Source organism: Eublepharis macularius, chromosome 2, assembly GCF_028583425.1.
Source record: "Eublepharis macularius isolate TG4126 chromosome 2, MPM_Emac_v1.0, whole genome shotgun sequence".
Taxonomy (NCBI): Eukaryota; Metazoa; Chordata; class Lepidosauria; order Squamata; family Eublepharidae; genus Eublepharis; species Eublepharis macularius.
Genome location: NC_072791.1, coordinates 132,770,325 through 132,795,464, shown reverse-complemented (window position 1 = coordinate 132,795,464; position 25,140 = coordinate 132,770,325). Strand labels below are relative to the sequence as shown.

The 25,140-nt window shown below is 41.6% G+C and overlaps 1 protein-coding gene across 1 annotated transcript in view; it reads left to right on the top strand.

The window, feature by feature from the left end:
• Positions 1-25,140, top strand: part of CD81 (CD81 molecule) — a 118,560-nt gene extending 93,420 nt beyond the window's left edge. The window contains exons 4-8 of the mRNA XM_054970846.1: positions 2,723-2,797; positions 16,322-16,429; positions 17,826-17,918; positions 19,054-19,143; positions 23,944-25,140. Coding sequence (XP_054826821.1) covers positions 2,723-2,797; positions 16,322-16,429; positions 17,826-17,918; positions 19,054-19,143; positions 23,944-24,003 — 426 coding nt within the window. The 3' untranslated portion in view covers positions 24,004-25,140. The remainder of the gene's footprint in view (positions 1-2,722; positions 2,798-16,321; positions 16,430-17,825; positions 17,919-19,053; positions 19,144-23,943) is intronic.

Sequence of the window (25,140 nt, the reverse complement as noted above, 5' to 3'; positions counted from 1 at the left end):
TATTAAGCTACAGCAAGATACCTTCTGTTCAGCAGAACAGAATCAAAATTGGCATGGATGGGGCTCAGGCATGACACAATGGATGTACCTCCCAACTTTGCCCGTAATCTTCCACGTGAGATAGTATCAAAAGCTGCCCTGAGGCTGCATATGTTACCCCTGGGAGATTTTGTGTGCTTATGGATAAGATAATCCAGGACTACAAAATGATCTAACGTTGAGTGGCCTTGAGTAAAACCTGCTTGCTCAGTTTTCAAAAGGTTCTCTTGATCTAACCATTTGCACAGCTTCAAGCATAAATGCTTGGTGTATATTTTACAAATAATGTTTAGGAAGCTAATAGGTCTATAACTGCTTGGATCTAATTTATTCCCTTTCTTATATATGGGCACTATAATAGCTAAGCCCCAGTCCTTCGGTATTTGCACTGTTGCATCTATGTACATAAAAAGGTTGGCCAGTATCGGAGCCCACCACTCTATCTGTATCACACTCTTATCAAGTGTATGATTGTTCAATGCCCTTTACCTAGTACAGCTCTCCTCACCCAGAGTGCTGTTTTTTCCTTGCTGCATTCCTGCTTGTTCTTTGGCAGGGACACTTTTAGAGTGCTCCCAGCTTCTTTAGAAGCACCTCTGGGTGAATGTCAAGTCAAGTCACGTTTATTATTACAGTCTGCGACCAGCACATATAAAACCATTTGCAAATCAGTTTAAAAACAGTTGAGACTGGATACAGGGGAAGAACGATGAATAAATATAAGAGTACAAAAATAAGATCATCATAAATTAGTTGTTTAAGAGGTTAAAATACATTCAGTCTGAATATGCGATTTATGTTGCTTGTAAACCTGGGCATAGAATCTTGCTACTTGACGTGTTGTCTGGTGATTCCAATCAGACAAAAGATAATCAAGTTTGATTTTATTTGAACTTCCAGGGAATCTTTCTACTAATGGACTGATGGTTTCCGCTCTAATTTTACTGTGACTTGGGCAGTTAAAGAAGATGTGCTCCATTGAGTCAGTTTCTCTTAGGGAACAGGAGCAAAGCCTAAGAGAGTAAGGGACTGCTTTGAACTTTCCTTCCAGAACAGCAGAGGGTAGAGTCGAACTTCTAGCTAAAGTAAATGCCCTTCTGGAGTTACTGGATTCAAGAAAGTAAAAATAGGCTGCAGGAGCGGCAATATATTTGTGAGTGAATGTCAATGAGACTCTAAGTATTTGCTGGGAAAGTGGTCCTCCATTGTCTCTTACTTTGAGAGCTTCACATCCACCTCCTTCAGTAATTGAGCTTGCTACTCTCCCAGTGTGGGACTGCACAAAAGCCACAAAGATGAAATCAGAGTTGCACTTACCTGTAACTGTTGTTCATTGAGTGGTCTTCTGTGCAGGCACACATTCCTCCCTCCTGCCCTGTAGTGAACTCTCTGGAACCTTAGTTTCTGGGGGTCTCTGGCAGCAGCATGGAGAGAACGAAGGGAATAGGGCCTTCCTCCTGGTCATATGATGTTTTTGGCAGGAAAGTGCCAATGGGAGGAGTAGGCACTCCTAGTCTAGAAAGCTCTGAGAATCTTCTCAGTGGCCAGCCTGTGAATGCACAGTCCCATTGTGTGCCTGCACATAAGACCACTCCGTGAACAACAGTTACAGGTAAGTGCAACCCTGTTTTCTCTTTCTTACGTTATCATGACTGGCTGTATCCCACACAACCTCTTGTCTGCTCCTCCCAAGTGTTTTACCATGCAGCTTCACAGATCTGGAATAAGTTCCCCTGCTTTACTTAAAGAAACTAATCCAGTGTTTACAGAAATATGATTTTACTATGCCATAAGATTCCTAACCTATACCTCTTCTTGCAGTAGCTATCATTCTCTTTTCAAATACCCCATCCTAATCCTCAAAATGCTGTCCTTCCCAATTTTATATATGAACCAGATATTGAGATGAATGAAACCTTGTGGGAATATCACATCAAGATCATAACTTTATTTATTTGTTGAAATTTTTATCCCACCTTGCCTTGTGGTTCAAGGGTACATTGGTATTTGCATTCCCTGGTCCTCTAGTCCTGGTCCTCTACCGTTCCATTTCCACTATTTTATATGTGAGTTCGTAACTTCTGTCCAATTCTTGCCCTGCTTGTCTGTTTTAAATTGTAAATCCCCTAGGATGGACTCTCTTTCCTTTATACTTGTGCATTACGTAAAATTCCATTGGCACTAACCAAATAGCACAATTCATTGTAATTAATTCCTGAACATTTCAGACAAGTGTGTAAGGCTGTTTCAGAACACCTTCAGAGAGGGAAGGAATGAATACCTGGGGAACATCTCCACACAGAGCACCATATGGTCTTTTAGCCTTAAGGTTCTTCAGCCACATTTGATTGTTGGAATAAGAATTGAATGCTGTTTTGATTGAACTGCAAGAGTTGCTATAGTGCTTCTGTTTCCTCATGGCTTCCTGCTCTCTGTGGATGCAAGGGGAGGGACAGAGATAGTTTAATGGTAGATGGAGATGCAGGACATAGTCTTTTTGAATTATACACACTGGGAATGGGTAATTCATATTGATTTGTGTGCTTTTCATACACGTTGTTATAAAATTCTTGTTGACACTTTTTAATGCCATGTTATTTGTCTACCATACTGTAATACAGGTTTTCAAGACACACTGGCAGTACTGCTACCTTCTCTTATCTGATCTATATTTTGTCCACAGTTCTTCACTTGCCTTGTTATCTTGTTTGCTTGTGAAGTGGCTGCTGGAATCTGGGGATTTGTTCACAAAGATCAGGTAAGGAATTTGTTGCTCATTAGTTTACAATTATATGGAATTTTAGGTTTACAAAACAGCTGGGTCCTCTGGCACCTTAAAGACCAACTTTTGTGGCGTGTTTCAGAAGACAGAGATTACTAGAAAAATTAAACAGACGTCCAGGGGCACTTCAAAGACTGAAAGCTTTTGCTTGTACATCCATAGTAGATATTTGCTATACATATGTGCTGTATGGTGGTGGTGGAAACTAGGGGTGTGCACCAAGAAAAAATCCGAGAAATACAGGTCTCAGGGATCCTCAAAAAAGTCTGGGATTCCTGAAATCCTGGAAAAATTCTCTGATCCAGTTATGACAGATATCTGGGGGCTCTCTGGGGTGACATTTTTCAAGCAAACTCTGCCAAATTTTCTGGGAACCTATTCCTGGCTATCCTCTAAATATCTGTCAAGTTTCAGGAAGATTTGACCCTGGGGTCCAGTTCTTTGGGCCCCTGAAGAAAAGGCCCTTAGCTACTCTCCATTGTTTCCTATGGAGGAAACATTTCCAAGCAGGCTCTCAGGCAGAAACACACAGGGGAAAGGCTGCCAGTAGCCAAGGCACACTCCCAAATGCAAGAGGAAGCCCAACAGAACCAAACTGAATTAAAGGAATGGATGGATTCCCTCCAGAACCAAAATGAATCAAGGGGACCAATATCAAATCAGAATCATGTCAAAACCCAGAATTTCATCCAAGCCGAACTGAAGGGACACTGTTGCAACTTAGCCGAGCTGAACCAGTGTCACTCACAGAAGCAGGCAGACAAGAGCTCCAGCACTGATTGGCCACTCACTCCCCCCTCCCTGCCTCACTCCCCTCCTGCCTCTTGACTCACTTCCCCGTCCGTCCTCCCCATCCGCTCTTGGAGAAAAAGCAGGAGAAGCTCAGAGAAGGAGCGAGCCAGATGCTGAAGCCGTGTTTCTTGTATTTACCGAGATTTACCCAAGGGTCTGGATCCAGATCTGGGATCCTCAGGTTTGGCTCGGGAAAGCTGAATTTAGCTGGATCGGCAAAAATCTGGTTTTTAGCTAGATCTGCATTGCACACTCCCAGTGGAAAATATGAAGTTGTAGCTGACTTATGGTGAGCTCCTACTGGGTTTTTTAAAGCAAGAGATTAACAGAGGTGGTTTGACATTGCTTGCCTCTGTATAATGACCCACCTACCTCAAGCTGTGCTTAATAGTTGAGACTCCTTCACTTGTATATAACAAAGGTGCTTATGTATGTATGTATGTATGTATGTATGTATGTATGTATGTATGTATGTATGTATGTATGTATGTATGTATGTATGTCTTCTATAGTCCACCTTTCTCACTGAGACTCAAGGCAGATTACATAGTGTGATGTGTTTTAATCATAATTTTATTGTTTATTCATCTTTTACTTACTTGTTTTATTTGCTCAATTGTGAAGGCCTTTGGCTGCATGCAGTAAACATTATTCTGGTTCTGACTAACCAATGCCAATCCTGCTTAGCTTCTGAGATCAGGCTTGCCTTGGGCTATCCGGGTCAGGGTGTCTATTAAATACAGACAGATATACAAGACACCTGCAATAGATTAATATCTGCTATGGATGTACACTTCTTGCATCTGGTGAAGAGAGCTCTGACTCACAGAAGTTTATGCTTGAATAAATTTTGGTAGTCTTTAACGTGCCACAGGACTCCTGTTTAATTTTGCTGCAAGAAGAACATGATAACCCTTCCGGAGCCTGCTAGGTTTGCAAAGTGGTTTATAACTCTTATTTTTCCTCATGAAAGCTCTGTGAAAGTAGAGTAAGCTGAGAGTCAAGCTAGACAGCATAAGAGATATGGTGGTGCTGCTCTGTCTGTTTACTCTCTTTTTGGGATCACATCTCAGGCACACCACACGCAACATGTTCTCTCCCTGCCTCCCATCATTGCTGCAGAGATGGAACAGTAGAATCTCAGTCTCTTACAATGTCTCATGTGACGTGATTAACAGTGATGTTCCAAAGACTTTCCAGTGAGCTTTATGGCTGAGTAGGAATTAAATTTTTTCTATATCCTAAAAATCTTTAAAAAATAGTTTAAAAGTACATTATTATCCTCAAAAATAAATGACTATTCTAATATAAAATTAATATGAATAATTACTTCCTTCCAAAAGGGCCAAATAACTGGACATGTCCAAATCATATGCTTAAGAGACACATCTTGTAAGTTACACCGCCAGCAATTAGACAGTGTACTTAATCCTTTAGTAAAAATGTGCTGTGGTGTCCAGTATACCCTAAACATAATTTTTTGCTGAATGTTCCAACTTAATGTTGCTGAATGTTCCAACTTAAGATCCATAGGAGCAACATGTATAAGGCTTAAAGCCTTATCCCATTGCTTTGGGATAAGCTCTAGCACATTATTCTATTCATCTCTGAGACAATGTGTATCATATTTATATCAAATATTTATATACATACATATATAAATACATATATAAATATGTATACATTTATATACATATTTATATCAAATATTTATATACAAATATTGTAGGTTTTATTTTTTGTGTTGATTCAATAAAAGTTTCCAAAAGTGGGGTTGATTCTGAAGTACTCTAAAGCAGTCTGCAGGGCCATATTTGCACACCAACAAATATTGCAATTGTAGATAATGCCTTTCTGCAGAAGTTGGCAAATCATATCTAGACCTCAGCTGAGAAAATGACAAATACTCATTATCATGGCCTATCAATTGATATAAGGTAAAAATTATTTGTTCAATCCTTTCATAAAAAGATTTCCTCCCATTTTTAAAATCTAGATTGGACCATAATGTTAGTTTAACATGTGAGACAGGTCAGACTGATATAGTTGCGATATTGTGCGCTATCCTTCTCCCTCTGAGGAAAGGAGGACATCTTGGGTGATTCCCACCATCCAATCAGGGAGGCAGGAACTAATTTTCTTCTTCTTCCTGTCTGGCATGTGGGACACCCTCTCTCTTCAGTTCAGGTGACTCCACAAAGTAGTAACATTGAATTTATCATTCGGCAACTGTCAATACTGAGAGAAAAAACACCTGTTGTGTTAACATGTACTGTAAATAAAGCATAACCCAGAGGAGGTAGAAGAATGAGGCAGCAAGGTAGAGGAAGATGAAGACCCAGGGAGGGCAAGATGTCCTCCTTTCCTCAGAGGAGAAGCACCCTTCACGGTACGTGTCCAAAGGTCCGTTCTCCCTCTGAGGCGGAGGACATCTTGGGTGCTTCCAAAGCAGTTTCTGCTTTCTGGGTGGGATGTGGTCTTCGTCTGAGATAATGCGCTGCAGTACTTTTCTACCGCAGGTGGTGTCCGCAGAATAATATAGATTCAATTTCTAGTGTCTCACCAAGGTCAAGATCGACGACCATGTTGCTGCCTTGCAGACTTCTTCTACAGAAGTGTTCCTCTGTTATGCTGCATTGGTAGCAGCGCTCCTCACAGAGTGAGCTGTTATTCCATTAGGAACCTCTACGATGAGAGCTTTGTGAGCTTTGATAGTGTATGTTTTGTTATTGGCACCTATGGCTGCTGAAGGCATTTTCTTCCCCAAATTGAAGGGAGATATACTGATGAACAGTAAGTCTGACTTTCTGATTTGTACTGTTTGGGACAGACAGGCCTTGAGCTTCCTTCTGATGTCTGGGTTGTGTCAGAGCCTCTCCCTAATATATTTAGGGTACAGGTAGAAATATGGTAGCCTTATCTCTTGCAACCTATGGAATTTGGAATAGACTTTTGGAAGAAAAGTGGGGACAGTATGAAGTATCACCTTATCGTTGTGAAAGATACAGAGTTCAGATCTGACTGATGGTGCGCTTAGGTCTGAGATTCTTCTGGCAAATGTGACCACAATAAGGAAGATGGTCTTCATTCTCAGCCCTCTCAGGGGAACATCCTTGACCAGTCCAAATGGATGTTTGGTCAGGGCTGTGTAAAATGTCCAGTGCTTTCCTCCTGCCCCACTGAGTGAGGGCTTTCCAAGAGGAATTGAAAATTCTGACCGTGAACTGTTTTCTGGATGCTAGGAGAGTGTCTGCCAAAGGTCCATTCTCTAGCTGCAGAAATTGTAGGAGGAACAAAATCCATTTTAACACAAGTAGACCCATTTTAAAAGTGGCTCCAAAAAAGAAGCCCCGAAGAGAGCCCAAGATGGATAATCTGACTGAGAAGAGCGATCCCAGTAATTTGTACACAATAACAAATAAGCCTGATGATAAGCACTAAGGTCCGTAAAACCAAATCCTCTTTCATTAATTGAAAGTTGCATCCTCATTAAAGAAATCTGAGGTGGTGCTGAACCCCACATTAATTTCCAAAATAAAGTATTAATTTAATGAATATATCTACAAGGTATATGAAAAGGGATTGCATGCAAAAGTATATACTTCAACGTACAATAGGAATGTTGATGTATTTACTTTACCCTCTAGTCAAGAATTTAGAGTCACCCATCTGTCCAGATCTAAGGATATAGCCAAAATCAACATTAAAAAACAAAGAAATCATGTACATAATATTTATTGGAATCAGTATTTCAGGATAAGTAATAACATCTGGACACCATCAAAAATGTCCATCAGCAATTATACTTTGTGATATATTGGTCGTTTCCACACTATTCACCTTCATCTGGAATGCTGTGGAACATCGCACAACTCGTGCAAGAAGACTCTATCTTCCGCGGGTTTTTTGCGACGTTCTGCAGCGTTCCGGATGAAGGTGAGTAGTGTGGAAATGGCCATTGTCTCCCAAAGGCATCAGTTCTGATTTTGTCCAATTAATTGAATAACCAGACAAATCACCAAAATTATTAATCTAGCTCATTAGTTCTGGAATGGAAGACGGATGTTCTGAAATAAATAGTAAAAGATCGTTTGCATATAAAATAATTTTGCATTCTAAAGAGTTATATGTAAAGCCATGTACATTATTATTTTGTTTAGAAGAAGCTAGAGGTTCCAAACATAGATCAAAAATAAGAGGAGAAAGAGGACAACTTTCTCTAGTACCCCTTTCAAGAGGAAATGGTGCAGAAAAGATACCATTGGTCTGTACTCTAGAGCTAAAGGATGAATAACAAATTCTAATCCATTTCAAAAATTCATGAAGGAAGCCAAATATAGTCAGTGTTTTTCAAAAATAAATTTCCAGTATACTTTGTCAAAAGTTTTTCCAGCATCAGGTGAAAGAACAGCAACTTTATCAGATCTCTTTCTATTTAATGCAATCACATTAGCAACCTTTAAGGCCTTGCATGGCTTGGGGCTGGTGTACTTGGAGGACCGCCTTGTCCCATACTGTCCAGCCCATCACAAAACGTCCTCCTTACAAGCCTTGCTCTCTCTGGGTGGTAACTGATGAGGTGGGTGGTGACTAGGGGTGTGCAGGAGGGGGTTGATTGGGGTTTCCTGCAATTGGGGTTTCCCGCACTAGCGCCGCAGCGGCCATTTGAGGGGCGGGGGGGCTTTCTCCGCCTCCTCCGGCCCTTCCTGCCCCTCAAATGGCCGGTGCGCCGCCAGTGCGCCGCAGCCATTTGAGGGGCAGGAAGGACCGGAGGAGGCAGCTCCCCAACGCCCCACAGGCTCAGGTGGCGGCGGCTGCTGCCAACAAGGTAGGTGAGGGTGGGGGTGAGATGTTGTTTAAAGGGCCCCGCCGCTGCTTGCAAGCAGCAGCGGGGCCCTTTAAACTCAGCCCCAAAGCTTTCAGAAAGCTTCAGAAAGCTTTGATTCGGGATTTCCTAATCTGGCCCCGATTCGGATATCCAGAATCTTTCCGGATCGGCTTCACTTCAGGTATTTTTACCCAAAGCAAATACCAAAGCACACAGCCCTAGAGGTGACTAGAGGGACAGAGCTTTTTCAGCACTGGTTCTTTGACTGTGGAATGTACTCCCCTTGAGGCTTGCCTGGTGCCTTCCCTACTCTCTTTTAAGTACCAGGCCCAAACATTTATTTTTACCCAGGATTTCAACTGAGGGTGTGGTCTTCTAAAATTGTTGTTACAATTTGCTTCTAGCTTTAGCACTATTATAAGGACCATTATAGGACGATAAATGTTGTATGTTGTTTTTATAGTCGAGCAAGGTTTTTATTGATTTTTAATTGCATGCTGCATGATTGCCTGCTGTTTTTATTATTTTATCATGTGAAACACCTCAAGCAGGACTTTGGAGTGGTGCATTTACATTTTCTAAATAAATTAATAATGTGGTTTCTTGAAGATGGTGACTGTTTCTGAATCAAGAGTTGGGAACCCAGCTGTAAAAATGCTCTATCTTGAACAATGTGGGCTGCTAGATTTAAAGTGTTTTACAGTGAAATCCTAAGAAGAGTTACTCCAGACTAAGTCCATGGGAGTAACTCTGCTTAGGAGTATGGGAGATAGGAAATTGTTTTGTTAAAGTGTACAGTTCTTACATATAGTTGAAGTCCATTTTTAAGGATTCTGATCTTACCAAATTGCAGCTTTGAAAATATTCAGCCAGTGAATCACAGGCACAGTTTTACTTAATAAATGCTAGCCCTCTCAGTAGCTGGTTATGTGGAGGAAGGATGCTGTTACTTAGAAGCCAGTGGGAGTGAATGGTTCCTTTCTGAGGCTGCATACATACTACAGTTTTCCCAAAGACTTGAATGCTGCATGATAGTATTGCTGGCTGAAGGTACGTGAGTTCATTTTTTTCCCATCTCCCTCTGGTATCTGAGCAAACCAGGTTGCATGTTCTTTTGTAATTCTTTGACAATGGGTCTGTTCCAAGACCACAGAAGATAGAAAAGACGAACATCTGTATCCATTGGCATAAATCCTGTGTCATACCTTCTTGATTGTCTATTCACCACTGTATGCAAGACACAAAAATTTTATTAGGCTTTCTGAGTAAACAACGTTGTAACTTAATACTATTCCTTGGGAGAATTAACATAGGATGCAAAATATGGGAATGTGTACAGTGTACTAATGCATAGATTTGAAAAGATTGTGGAACACATTGGGGGGGCGGGGGTAGAAAGCCTGTAATATAATGCTGTTTCTGCTGCATTATTATAAAGTAGCTTAATTAGTGGTCTTAATGGCAATAAAGAAATCCCCTGACAGGCAGAAAGTAGTAGGTAATACAAAGGGTTATTACAGCAATGCATGGCTAAAAATAAAGAACACTGGGATTATTTTAATTGTGAGGGTAGTGATTTTTTAAAGAGACTTCTAATATAATGGTGGAGTCTCCTTGGCAGATTGTGTATAATGTGTTCTAAACCATGATTTAGATACAAGCCTGTTACATTGACTACTGTAGCAAAATGTACATGGGGCTGCTTTTGAAGACTATGGAGAGTTCAGCTGGTTCAGAACTGACATTCATATTGTAAACTGGGACTCACCAGTCTGAACATCTTTTGCTTGTGGGGACAGGATTGAGGTGGAGCGGTACAGTTTAGAGGCAGAAGCCTAACCTCATCTAAATGGCAACAGGCATAGGACTTACTTTGTGGTGGCAGTGTCCTGCTTGGGGTGTACCTTCCATAAACGGTCTCTTAGCACTGACCTTGCTGTCTTTTAGTCATCCCCAAAAGGCACTAGCCCTATATATACAACATACTTCTGTACAGAACCACTGCACATGGAAGGGAAGCAAAAGCTAATGCACAGACCCACCCCCTGCTATGTGTGTTCACCTCACACTGGCACGGTGCCCCATGTGCATGTACACATGTAGGCTTCATTCCTGTGATCAGAAGTACTGTATTTTAATGTTCCTAACTGCAAGGATGGAGCCTTAGCATATACAGTTTGCATGTACGTAAGTACTGTACCTAGATGAGGAAAGCACAAACCCTAACCCTCTACAAGCATTGGCTCTGTGCATAGGTATGTCATGTGTATAAAACTGGTGCTCTTTTTCTGCATACTTTGATTTCCTTCTTATGTCTGCCACTTTCCAGCTCTCTCTTCCTCCTTGCACTTAAAGCTAACTATACTTGTTAAGAGATCCAACATTATAAATGTGATTTCAATTGAATGATATAGACATCTTTCAGATTTTCATTCATCCTGCCAGTCGGAGGTGTTATTTCCTGGCAGCTGTGAAGGCCACTACTTGTACACTAGATTTAATATGCAGATGATACCTAGCTCTGTATCTCTCTATACAAATATTTGTATAGAGAGATACAATACTGGATTTGTATAGAGAGATACAAGGGCAGGCAGCATTGCTACCTGACAGTTGTGGTCAGTTGGCTAAAAGCAAACAAATTGGGGTCTTTTCTGTACTAGGCTTTTTTGTTGGTTCTCGCCCCATACAGCATCGATTTCTCTCCAGAGTTCTGCACCCATGGTCAAAGTACCCCAGTTCAGTCTCCAAACTGCTTCCCAGGCATGGTTGAGTTCTGCACAGTAAAAGGCTGCATCAGCTGCAGAAACAATTTTTCACCTAGGTTTTCTGTGGTTTTTCTCCCTGCACATGTACCTTGATGCTTTTTTCCCAGCAAAGTCAAACCATGGCTTTTTTGAAGTGCAGAATGTTTTCTTCAGTGTGAGGCCTGGCCCTGCCTTTCGCCATCCCCTTTGTCCCCCTGCATCCTGACTGGTTGAACAGCAACCAATCCAGGTTTTTTTAAAAAAAAAATTCAAACAACAGTGTTAAAACATTGCAATGTTGCAACATTGGTGCATTTTTTTTAAAAAAACTTGAACGTTTTCTCAGATGATCAATTGAGGGAATTAACTTAATTAATCCAGTCCTGTCCTCAACCTATCAACTGATGAAACAGAAAGCCTACAGAAGAAACAGGACATTTTTCTAGTGCAGAAAAAGATAGGTGGTTTGATTCTTTCAAGTGCAGAATTAGAGAGACCCAAAGAGGATCTGGTATAAGTGTACGTGTGGAAAACATCTGAAAACTAAACACAGAAAAGATTGAAGTGATGCTGGTTGAGAAGTCAGAAATATTGGAGGATATTGTGCTCTCCACTTTTGATAAGGTTCAGCTGACCCTCTGTAGACTCTTTCAAGAGTCTAGGGGTTATACTGGATCTAGCACTGCTGTTAAAAAAGCAAGTTAATACAGCTGCAAAAAATGCCTTCTACAAACTCAGTCTAGCCCAGAAGATGGTTCCCTACCTGGCCACCTGGATCCATGCCATGGTAACATCAAGACTAGACTGCTGTAATGCACTCTCCATAGGTCTCCCCTCAGAATCAACTCAAAGACTCCAGTTGGTGCAGAATTTCCCATGGCTCAATTATTATCAGGAGCTAGGTGAAGCATGCATGTTACTCCTATTCTGCACTCACTCCATTGGCTACTCATCAGTTACTGGGCTCAGTTCAAGGTTTTAGCTATCATATAGGCCCTTCATGGCCTTGGCCCCTCATATCTGCAGAAGTCCTTCTGTGCTCCACCACAGCAGCTTTGTTCATCTGAACAGGGCTGTCCCATTTACAGACTCACACAGGCAGCAGTCGGGGGGGGGGGAAAGTTCTCAAGTTGTCATAGCAGGACAAATCACAGTTCCAAGGTTCAGGCATAGGTTAGACAACATTCACAGCTTGGAGTCCAAAGGGGATATTCCAGAATCAAGTCCACAATAACAGACCAAGGTCAGAGACACCGGAACCAGTTCCAAACACAAGCAGCCAAGTCAGTAGTAAGCAGGCACATTGCTTCCACACAGCCACTCCCTTCTCTGCTGCTTTTAAGCCTCACGCTGCTCAGTCGCTTGTGCTGCATCATGCACCTGCCAGCTGTCTCAGTCCTGCTCCTGCAAGCACTCATCATAACTCTTGATGCTGGGCTAGTGCTGTGCTGCTAGCCTGGCACTGCGCCTTCTGGCTTGGAGGGCTCTCCTTGCCCTCCTCTGATGGCACTCCCAAGGCTATGGTGATGAGGGAGGAGAGCTGGCTGGTGCCTGGTTCTCTGTTGCTAGCCCAGGGCTGGGAAGCTGAGGGACCGATGTGCTGGGACCTGGCTATGGGTCTATGTTTGATCCTTCAGAGACTGCCTCCTCCTGCAGTGCCTCTGCCACTGGCTGTGGATGCGGGTCAGGTTCGCCAGATGCCTCTTCCTCAGAAGAGTCCTCTGTGTCTCTCTGCTCTGCTGGGCTGGTCTGGTCCACGACAAGGGCCTGCTGCAGGTGCCACTATACACAGGGGCAAACTCAATAGTTGCCCATATATGCTCATTCTCTGTAGTGGCCCCTACATTATGGAATAGCCTGCCTGAAGATATTTAGGAAAACTTCCATTCTCCTGGCTTTCCACAAACTGGAAAGAGATGCTTTGATAAAGGGTTAGGGACAGTAGACTATACTACTGTATACAGTCTGTTGCTGCAAGTATGAGCTTGCTAGGTAGTTGTGTTGTTTAATATGTCATGTTCAGTTGCTTATGTCCTGTTTCAGCATTGTTTCAACTCTATCAGATTAGTGCTTGCTCTCAAATTTCTGCAACCCATACATAACCTGTTGTATTATTCAGTGAATGTCCCAGCCATTGATCACGTTGACTTACACTGTGTAATCCTCCTTGAGTCTCAGTGAGAAAGGTGGACTATAAGTAACATAAATATAAAATAAAATTTCTGATAGCTTTGCTTGAACAGAAAAAAAAGAAGCCAAGCACCAGTATCAAACTGCCCCAGTGTAGGAACCTCAGCATCAAGTGACCACTTATTGTCATTAGCACCAGTGTCATTTGAGCCCTTGTATATGCTGTAGACAGTGTGAGAAAATTCTATTACTGGTATTTTATCCACTAGTCAATTCCAGGTGGCAATGAAGAAATGGAATAGGGGCATTATGTTTGTAGCCTTTAATCATCTTCCCTCAGGGACAATTATCCCCTAATAAAAAAGCTTCCCATTCTTGCTTTTTCAAATGAAATCTGACATGCTGTTTTTCAACTTCTCATTTCCCAAGGGTGGCTTAGTTTGGAATGAGAAGTACACATTTCCCTCTCTATGCTAGCAAGTTGCTGGCCCAGACTTCAAATTGATCTTTCAGGGAAGAGCAGCACACAGAACAAGATTTTTAATCCACAACCCAATTGCTCCTCAGCAGCCCCAGGATTACAGTAAAGTTGCTTTGGTGGTGTATAGTATTCATTGTGCTTTATTTAGTACTTTAAAGACAAAACAAAACCTGCACCAAGAGTATTATTGATATCTTCCTTCTGCTTCTGAGCCAGGAGTCAGACCAGTCTCTCAAGTGCAAGAAGAACCCTCTCTCCCAGTTCATGATTTTATTTGTTTTCCGTCTGTCTTATTACTTTGTCAGTATGACTAGTTCTTAAGACCTACATATACTGAAGAATGCCTCTTTTGTGCTATCATCGTTTCAGTAATAGATAGACACATGGGTCTGGAACCCAGGCAAGGGGTAAAGTTGCAATGACAAAGTGCATGTGTATGTTTGTACACTGATATTTGAACACAGATCTCAAAGCATGTCACAGTATGAAGCAGTTTAAATTTGAATTCTTAACAACATTTAAGTTTTAGCATCAATATAAAAGAGAATGCAACATTTAAACCACAGTTCCAGCTATGTACAGGCCAAAGTCTGTCTTTTAATAGTTGTTTTTACAGCCCTTCTAAAGTGGCCAGCTAAGTTGTTCTAACCTGATCATCAGAAGGGGAAGTTGCATATTTGGCAGTGGGACTGCCACCAAAAAATTTTTGAATTTCAGTAGGGCAAATCTCACCTATTGATGGTAGTGGCACCTTCAAGAAGGCCTCGTTGCCAGATCTCAAAATACAGGGAAGAACTCCCTCACATATTGCAGGCCCAACCTCTAAAGAATTTTTCTGAACTGAAGCCAGCATCTTGAATTCAGCCTCAAAATGCTGATGGGTAATCAGTGGAACTGCATTAGCACGATATGTGCTGTTTGGCTTACCATGGAGAGCCAGTGTGGTACAGTGGCTAGAGTGACACACTAGGATCTGAATGACACAGGTTCAATTACTCACTGTGCCATGAAATCTTACTGGATGATCTTGGGCCAATCACATACTCTCAACCTAACCTACCTCACAGGGTTGTTGTGAGGGAAAATGTAAGAAAGGATAATGATATAAGCTGCTTTGGGTCTCTGTTGAGGAGAAAGTTTGGGTATAAATGAAGTAAAGTTGAAAATAAAATAAATAAATGGCTCCATGATTATGTGCTATATTTTGAACCAGCAGACATTTCTGAATTACCTCCAAGGGCAAGACTACACAAAGTGCTTTACAGTAGTCAAGAAGAAGTTACCAGGATACGCACAAGTAGAACAATTGTAGTTTCCTGGAAGGGGCACTTGAAGTGTCAAACAAAGCTGACAATGGGGAATCCAGGTGTACTCCCAAGCTGAGAACCTGTTCCCTTAGCAGAGAATAATGCCATGTGTGTCAGGTATCCACTTTGCTAATATATACCCCACCTTTCTACCCAATGGGGACCAAAGCAGTTTACATCATTTTTCTCTGCTCCATTTTTTTCTCACACCCTCCCTCTCTCACCCTACCTCCCTGTAAGATAGGTTAGGCTAGGAGCATGTGACTAGCCCAAAGTCACCCAGCAAGCTTACACGACATTGTGGGAATTCAAACCTGGGTCTCCTAGATCCTAGTCTGATACTCAAATCACTACACTGTAGTAGTTCTCTCTATATATACATGTGTTGGCGGGTGTAGAATTAAGAAGGGATAAATTAGGTAGCAGAGTTTGGTAATAGCACAGTGGAAATAAGTAGACAGACTTCTGTGGTTCTAGCTCTATAAAAATACTTTACTACATAACAGTACATTTGGTAGGAAAACAATAAACAACTGATTGACTACATCTTGATGGATAGACTAGGAGCTTAGAGAGAGAAAAACTTAAGAGACTGAGACTGAATTTAAGACAGCATGAGAAGACATACTGGACTGAAACAAGGAGCAATAAAACCTTAGTATATGTTGCCAGATAATTCCCCCCCCCCCCCAATAAACTGGCTCATCCAATAGACATTCCTAGATTCCTTCATTAAGACTAAAGACTCCCATTTTCTCTGGCGGGAAGCCTAAGTGGCCCTATGCTAACTAGCTATCTGACTAAACAAACAAAATAACAATTTAACTCTTTCATGACTGAACGTAAGACACTTGCAAAAGAAACCCAACAACATATTTATATTGAGCTTCAGTTAAAGCACATCTCTTGTCTGTTTGCTGTTTCTCCCCTATAAATAACTCTCTCCCCAAATCATTTTGTAGTAGAATACAACAACTGAACTTTTAGAAACATGGAGTAGCTAATAACATGTATTTCCCAACTCATTAATTCTTAATAGCATGCTCTGTACATCAAGAATAAGTGCTTAGAATGCAGATCACATGCGCACACACACACACACACTGTCATTAATGTTTTCTCCAAATTAGGATTTACAAGACTTATTTATTAGGATATTCTTTTTTCCTGATAATTGTGTCATTTTCCTTTGTCTTTCCCCCTCTCCTTTTGCAGATTGCCAAAGATGTCAAACTTTTCTATGATGGAGCATTCACCCAAGCACAAGGACAAGGTGACAAAGCACAGATGGCAAAAACTGTTGTGAAAACCTTCCATGATACGGTAAGCTGCTCAGAGCCCTTTGTAGGAAATCTATCATAACTGAAATGTAACTTTTCAGTAATATATCTGTTGATTGCTTTGACTTTTTATTCAAGAAAGGCCTCTCCAGCCCCCATAAAGTGTATACTGTATTTTCAGAATGTGTTTGTGCTGTACTGTAAAATGAGCCTTCAAGGGGATTTTCCCCATTAGTACTCAAGAACTAGTGGTTTCTCTAAGAAGAATCACTGTGAAGTAGTCAGTCGAGATCAGTGGACAGGATGCAAGAGAGACAAGAAATGGAAGCTGAGAGGAGAGGATATCGGACCATTATTGGGCCAGGTTTTCCATCTTCCAAAAAATCTTCACTTGAAAAGAAATGGGTGGGTAGAAGAGAAATAGCACAAGAGGAGGTTTACAGAAAAATCCTGTTTTGTTTCTCCTTGAAATGGACTGATGAGAAGGTGTTTGGGATATAACACTTCTGAATCCATTTCTGCTGATCTTTTTAAAAGCTCTTAAATATGACATAGAAGGACTCTTGCTAAAGCTTTATGCTTAAGATCGTCTTCCAGAATAGGGTTGCAACCACTAACCCAACCTCAGAACGTTTTAAGACTTCCACTTCAGCAAAGAACTGGAAAGCATCTCTCCTTCCCTCGATTACCCAGTCTGAAGGAACTTTCTGTTGGGATGCTTCCCCAGAGCCACTTCAGAAAATAGATAAGATGAGAGAAGAGAGGTTCAGGCATTTTGATTGCCATAGCTTATCCCATCAGCAATAGACAAACGTGGTTGATCTTCATCCTTACAACTTCCAGGTCAGGAAAGAAAGTCTTGTCTGGATTGCTTTTACAACTTGGTCATCTTTAGTAATTGTTAAGGAACCAACTTCTCCAGTAATTACTGTAAGGATGAAACAAGACATCGTGCTTGAAATCCATGATCTGATTTTAAAATGCAATTAAAAGCTTGGGGGGGGGGGGAGGACTTGAATTGAGAGGAAAAGGGGGTATTAACTTCCCTCCTCCTCCTCCATTAGTTCTCAGAGGAAAAAAAGATGAGCAGCCCATCTCCCCCCCCCCCCCCTCTGATAGCAAATAGGAGCTCAAGGGATTGGCAAAACTACACTTGATGGGGAACAGGTAATCCTACTCACATGCATACACATTCCCACTTCAGATTGGGTCTCTGCACAACTTCTACTGGTACAATAGTTTTAAAGTACTGAGAGGATCCTATCATGGAATTCCCAGCATCTCATCTCTTTTGACCGTAAACGTCCACTTTGCTGCATTTATGTCAGAATCAGCATTTAGGAAGTTCTAGGTGGATTGTCAAAAGAATGCAAACTAAAATCTTTAGAACAGAATGTCTGTAAGTCTGTTAACTTCTCTACTTTTTTATTTGCTTATAGTTACAATGCTGTGGCACAAATGCCTTTTCAGCTGCAACTGATTTCCTGAGAGGTGATAACTTGTGCCCGGATAACATCAAAAACATTATTTCTGTAAGAAAACCTCTGTATTGCACATCCACTGTCTACTCTGCATGCACTTTTTCTAGCCAACAAGATTCTAGAGAACTGGAGATACTCAGACTGTGTGTTTAATTGTATAAAGTAGTAACTCTAGTGAAGAAACTTCTTGAAAAAAATGTTTCTCTGCAGCATTCCCAACCCTTCTGGAAATAAACTGCAGACATAATATTGAAAGAAAGGTTGTGCCCATGATATGAATGTAGCTTTTCCTCCTTGCTTCACAATTTGCATGACTTGACGCCAAACTGATGGTAGGAGATCTATAACCTGATCTCCTGGGAGGGACAGATAAGTTGAAAGGATCTGTCAAGGGGGAGGCTGTCAGGGTGAACTAGTTATTTTCAGAGCTGGAAAGACAACGTTACATTGAAATGAATGCAGCGACTGTTTTGATCAAGCCATCGGTCTTCACCTAACGGTGTGATTGGATATCCTTTTTTTTTTTTTTTTTTTTTGAAAAAGCACAAAGGTATTAGGAAACCTGCACAAGAAGAGTGAAATACCTTTCCTTTTTCCCACAGCAGCCTAGCTCTGATCTGTTGGGGGGGGGGTCTATGATAGCCATTATTTTGTTTTAGATCCCGTATAGGACAGTGATTGGTATGTTTGACCCTAATAACCTGCCTCACCAGATTGTTATGAAGATAAAATAAAGGAGAGGAGAATGATAAACGAATGCAGTCAAAATGGACATTGAAGAATTGATAGATCAGCTGTGTTTCTCTAGTGGTTTGGAGGGGCCTCCTTTCCTCATCTTTCTGAAGAGCTGTGCAGGTCCTCACTTGTTCTCATTCTAATGTAGAAAATCTGTTCTGACCCTAAACATTTTACTGAATAAAAGCATACTTGGGGTTGAGATAGATATTGAAGGAGTGAGATTCGTGATTAACTCTACTAGATTTTATTAAATTCTATTCAAATACATTTTTATCATACTGTTCTTCAGGGAACTCAGGGAAGCATATATGATTCCGTCAGCTGCTGTGTACAAGTAGCCTGACTGACTGAGTAACCCTCAATCTTTGTGATGTTTATATCTATAGTGAAATAAGTAAGTGTTCTCATATAGGGTGTTGACTTGCTACATACATTTTGTTCACCTCAGGGACAAGACTGTCACTCTAAAATTGATGAGCTGTTCTCTGGAAAGCTGTACCTGATTGGTATTGCTGCCATTGTGGTGGCTGTGATCATGGTGAGTTTCTATTTTTTGGCTGAGGACAAGGAAAAACTTATAGTACAGTAGGCTGTGGGGCTCTCCCAACAGCCTGGATCAATAAATCTACTGCATGTTTGTGGGGTTCATGGATGAAGCATCTGTTGGCAATTTCAGAGGTGGTGATTGAAAGAATGCCTTGCTAAGGACCAAATTAGATGTTCGCTTTTTAAAGAGTTGGATCCAGGCTCCACATAGCAACTGAGGATAACAGCTATTAAAAAATAAAGCAAATCCCATTTCGGCTCAAAATGGTGCTGCAGGGAGAGGAATGGCTCCTGCCTCCTCCCCCAGCTGTTGTCAGTGCCAAAAAAGTGCTGGGAGGAGTTATTTCTGCTTTTGCTGTTCCACTTGGAGTATTCTGTGCATATGGAGTAGCAAAAACGGAACCATTCCTCAGCACAGTTTCAGCACAGAAAATGGCTGGTGGGAGACTCGAGCTCTTCTTCCCCATGCAGCAGCATTTCAAGTCCAAACAGGCTCTTCTTTATATTTTAATAGTTATTACCCACAGCTGCTATGTGGCTATGGAGAACCCAGATCCAAACCTTTAAAAAAGTGAACATCTAGTTTGGCCCTGAGTCTCTGTAGTCTTGTACATAAGGCCTCAAATGGGTTAGAGAGCGCTTGGCCAGTGGAATGTTTGAAGTCCTGGGATAACCAAAGTGGAATTCTTGCCCAACTTGGTGAACAGCATAAAGGGGTTGGAGAAAAGGGGGGGCAACACTAGTGTGCCTCCCTTTCTTTCTCCTAGTTTCTATGCAAGAAGACTCCGCCTTAATTTAATTTATTATATTTATATTCCGCCCTCCCCGCTTTCGCAGGCTCAGGGCCTTCCATACCACCCTGATGTTCCTGGAAGGGGAGATTTTGGACCCCCTAGGGAAGCCATTGTTCATTGTCAGTCTTCTGTGCAGTCCCACATGGAACTCCTCATGTGCAGGCCTGCTGACTGGAGAAGTCTATTGCTTTGAACCTGCAGAGGAGATGTCCCCTCCTCCCAGAACACATACACAGCTGTTTCCCACCCAAAGAGTGTGTGCTGTGGGTGAGGAGACGCCCCCAGAGGAGTCCCCAGAGGGCACTCTCTTCGACTTCAACACCAGGTGGACTTCACTCAGATCTGCAGCCAGAGAGAGCTGGATCCCCTGAAACCTGTGGGCAAGCACAGAGCACCTCAGAGCCCCCTTCAAAGAAATGGACAAAATCTAAATTCTTTTCCAAGCGTAAAACAGCTCATCATTTGAGGGCCACTGAACTGGAGCCCACTTCAGAGGAAGTGGAGATTGTTGAGATCCCACACACACCTTGAGCCTGTTCCATGTCTCCCTCTTTATATTCCTTGGAGAAGGAAAGCGAGCTGGTCCACCTGAGACCAAAGTCAACTCAGGAGAGAGCACATAAGATTAATATACTAGTGTCCTCTCTATCTCAGAAAAAGTTGCAGTCAACATTAAAGATACAAACATAGCTAGACCTTATGGCTTCAACCATGATAGTTATACCATTTTCTAGATTAAATATAAGATGGTTGCAAATTTTCCTTATTGCGTTACAATCTCGCCATGCACTCTCAGTTTAGAGAATATTCTATCTGGGGATCCCTGTGGTGATAGCCAAATGTTACACACCTGTTAGGTGAAATAGAATTTAGTTCCCTGAGCACTGATGTAACATTACCACAGATGCATCACTAGAGAGATGGGGTGTGTGTGTCATTTTCAGCAGATGTCCACCCATAGTACCTGGCTGAGGAGAGAAAAGGGTTTGCACATCAGCATACTTGAACTGAGAACCATACATTATGCCCTTATCTCCTTGACAGATCTTGTAAGCAAAAAGATGGTCCAAGTGCTCACAACTTGGAGCTGTACAGCCATGTTTTACTAAACAAACAGAGGAGCACAGTGTCACCAACACTGTGCAGAGAATATAAGCTGATATGGGACTGGGCTGTCCAACAAGGAGTATCTCTACAAACAGTTCACATTGCTGCAATATCATTGTGGACAGACTGAGCAGACTGGGGTATAAAAACCACTAGTGATCCCTGGGAGCCTGTTTTATCCTACCTATATTCAGACAGTAGGGATATCCAGAGGTGGACCTCTTTGCTACAATCAAAAAACATGAAAACACCTGTGTTCTGCTCCCCAGGAGGCATGGACTGAAGGTCTGTGAGAGATACGTTCCAAACTAGATGTTCAGAGGTTCTGTTTTATGCCTTCCCACCCCTACACCTGATCCCTCAAGTGTTTGGCAAATTGCAGAGAGAATTAACCACATGCCTAGTAATAGTAGCCTTTTGACCCTGCCAGCCATGGTTCCACCGTGTTGGCCAAAGGTCGGTATATTCACTTATCTGTAGCTCCAGATCTTTTAATCTGTGGGCAGGCAAGACATCCCAATATACCCAAACTGAGTCTCTCTTTACATGAAACATCTTACATGAGGATGCTCAAGGGTAGGGAGACGCAATGTTAACCAGGAAATGTAGTTTAAAAAAACAGAGCTGAAGGCTATGTCAATTTCTTCTCTCTACACAGCTGGTGGAGATCCCTTCTCAAAAGGTTTGTTAATGGAAGCAGAGGTGAAATTGACAGAGCATTGGGAGAGGTGAAGATTTAATTAACAAACCCTCTGAGGAGAAATCCAGCTATGTGTAGAGAGATGAAATTGACAGAGCCTTCAGCCCTGTCTTTTTAAACTATGCTTCCTGGCTAACATTGCATCTTCCTACACTTGAGCGTTCTCGTATAAGATGTCTCGTGTAGAGAGGCTTTGAGACTCACAGCTTGGTTAGTCTCTTGTTAGAATTGGGTTTTTCAGATGGGGTGGCTAAAGTCATCCTAAATGTGATAAAACCCACCACTAGAGCAACTTATATGAGAAAATGGAGCAGATTCAAGAAATGGGCATGATCAAGAGACATTATACCACATTCCTGTCCCTTGGCTGTGGTGTTAGAATACTCAGACAGGAAGGATTATCTACATTATCTGTCAAGGTTCACTTGGCAGCTTTTTCAGCATTTCATGTCCCTATCAATAGAAAAATGCAGTTTTCTCACTATACCTCCAAATTATTCATGAAGGGCCTCTACAGTATGTTCCCTTCCAACATCACCAGTAGTACCACAGTGGTCGCTGTCAGTAGTACTCTCCAGACTAATGTCAAAACCCTTCAAGGCCTTCGCTACCTGTCCTCTAAAACTTCTGTCTTTAAAAATAGCCTTCTTAGTAGCCAACATTTTGGAAAACTAGCAGTGAGAGAATAGCCAACTATTTTTACCCAAGGTGGTATATAAGTTCCACACATATCCAGGGGTGGTGCTACCTGTGTTTTTTTCCCTCACCTTCTTCAGAAAAAGTTCTCCTTAAATGTGTGAAGAGCAATGCTATTCTACTAAGATCTCATACAGGGCAGTTTAGGTCAGAGGCCCAACTGTTCATAAGATTTGCTGGAAAAAAGAACTGATTAAGAACGTCATCACAGATTATTTCCCATTGGGTGGTTTAAACAATTAAGCTGTCCTACAAACTAGCAAACTTACCTTGTATGTGGGGAGTGCACACACCCACTCAACCAGGTCCCAGAAATCCTCAACAGCCTTCATCAGGGGAGTCCCCTTGCAAGACATTTGCAGGGCTGTGACTAGGTTTTCTGCAGATACATTTATAAAGCACTGGATGTCAACACTAGGAAAAATGCTGTTGTGGGTCAAGCTGTTTGACCGTCCCTATTTATGGGAAGAGCATCTCCCACCTCCTTTGGTAAGTGGCTTGCTAAACTCCCTCGTGGGACTGCACAGAAGATCAACAATGAAAATATGGTTGCATTTACCTGTAATTTGTTCATTGAGGTCTTCTTTGCAGGCACACTTATCCTCCCTCACCATCAATATTTACCTAAGACGATGCAGCAGCTTAGGAGAAACTGAAGGTAGGGGCATCTCCTCTCCCAGAGTGAGGTCTGTTTGAGTAGGAAACAGCTGTGCAAATGCTCTGGGAGGAGGAGATGCTATCCAGATTTAAAGCTATAGAATCCTCTGGTTGGCAGGCCTGTGCATGCGCAGTCCGTATGTGCCTACACAGAAGATCTCAATGAACAACAGTTACAGGTAAGGGCAGCCCTGTTTTCATGGGCTGTAACCATCCCGGGCTCCAACCAGCTTTTCTTAGCCATACCTTTTCCAGGCTGGAGCTGCTTTGTCCTTTTCCTCTGCTGAGCTTCTGAACAGCAAAGGAGAAAGCAAGGAAGCTTCTGAGTGAGCCTGTGCCTCGGCCTCAGGCAGAGGATATTCCTTGTCTCTCTGCCTTTCTAAAGAAGGTGAAGGATCACTTGATTTTTGTAAAAAATATATATATATTCGATACTATCCTACTGATGCAAAAAATTGGCAGAATTCCAATTTCATAATATTAATTCTTCTGGCTAACATGGTTAGATTACATTTTCTTGACAATATCATTTAGCATGAACATTAAATGCCTGCAGAATTCCATCTAAAAGTGGTACATTTAGTGTTTGTTGGAATTCTTTATTATTTACTCCTGCAAATAATGAAAATACGGATTGAGGTTGTTTAAAGTTGCAATAGTTAAAAAGTGAACAATTTATCTTTATTCCCAGCCTTGTTTGTTTCTCAGGGTTTTGGGGGTTTAAATTGGAATGAATGGATGGGTAGTGATGATGAGTGTAGATGGAACTCCATAGAGATGCAGCTTAAAACTGTGTGGGGTCTCCCTGATATATCCCTATGTTCCCTCTTCCCTGCAGATCTTTGAAATGATCCTGAGCATGGTATTGTGCTGTGGCATCAGAAGCTCTGTCTATTGAGAAGTGGAAGGGCAGGGGCAAAGCGATGGTGCCGAAGGGACTCCAAAGTGCCACTGTCTGACCAGGCGATGCTTCCAATGAAAGACAAAGAAAATTATGTATATAAACATTTCAGATATTACCACACAGTACTTATCATTCTTACTTGGAAGTCTTTTTTAAAGTGTGTGTGTGGGGAGTTTTCTGTGTGTTTGTGGTGGAGTTAGTTTCACATCAGTTTGTGTTGTTGGAAAGCTGCCACACCAGTAGTTTCAGACCTTTGGCCATTCTCTTCCTTTCGCCACTGTTCCTTTGCTGCCAGCAAAGAACTAGAGGGTGCCATTCACAGGCTTCACCCTCTTAGAAAGAATATGGATTTTTGTGTCTTTATTCCCCTCAGTAGTTTTTTTAAAAAATCTTTGTAAACTGAAGCAGTCGCTGTTATGAAGAGAAGCCAGCATTTCCTTTCCCACCATTTGGTTTCAAGCTGTTTGTGGTCTATATCTGTAAGTCTGGAAGGGTACAACAAACCCTTGGCATAAGGTGCTGCTTCCAGTCATGCTGTTTTGTTATTATATATGCAACTTGCCAGTATTTTTACCCCTAAATAAGTGAAGAGAGTTATTTCATAAACTGTATAAACGTATTAGTCGTGGTCAGTACAATCCCAAGAACACTTTCTTGGGAGTAAGACTCATTGACTATACTTGTATAGGATTCTTATTCAGTTGAAGTCAGTGGGCTTCAAAGGATATAGTTCTGTTGAGGATTGCACTGTTAGTCTCCTGAGGCCATATAGATGTGAATGAAGACCAAATTGCAGTTCTTAAAATATCAGTTAATACCCAGCGATGCCTTTTTTCATAACATGTTAATTTAGCTCCTAATCTGATCTTTATTTTTTCCCTTTTAATCTAAATTGTTCAGAAGAGAAAAAAATTAACAGGTCTGATACTGGAATGTTAAAGCTTTCTGTATGCACTCCTAAAACTAAACTCCAATGTATGCTTATGAAATTGGTTCTGAAATACAAGTACTGTCTGATGTCATTTACCTGGTAACTGTGTAGTATTCTAATGATGCCAAAAATATAGAGTTAAATCAGTTAAATAGTTATAATGGCTGGAAAATTATCATTAAATATGCATTTTTTAAGGA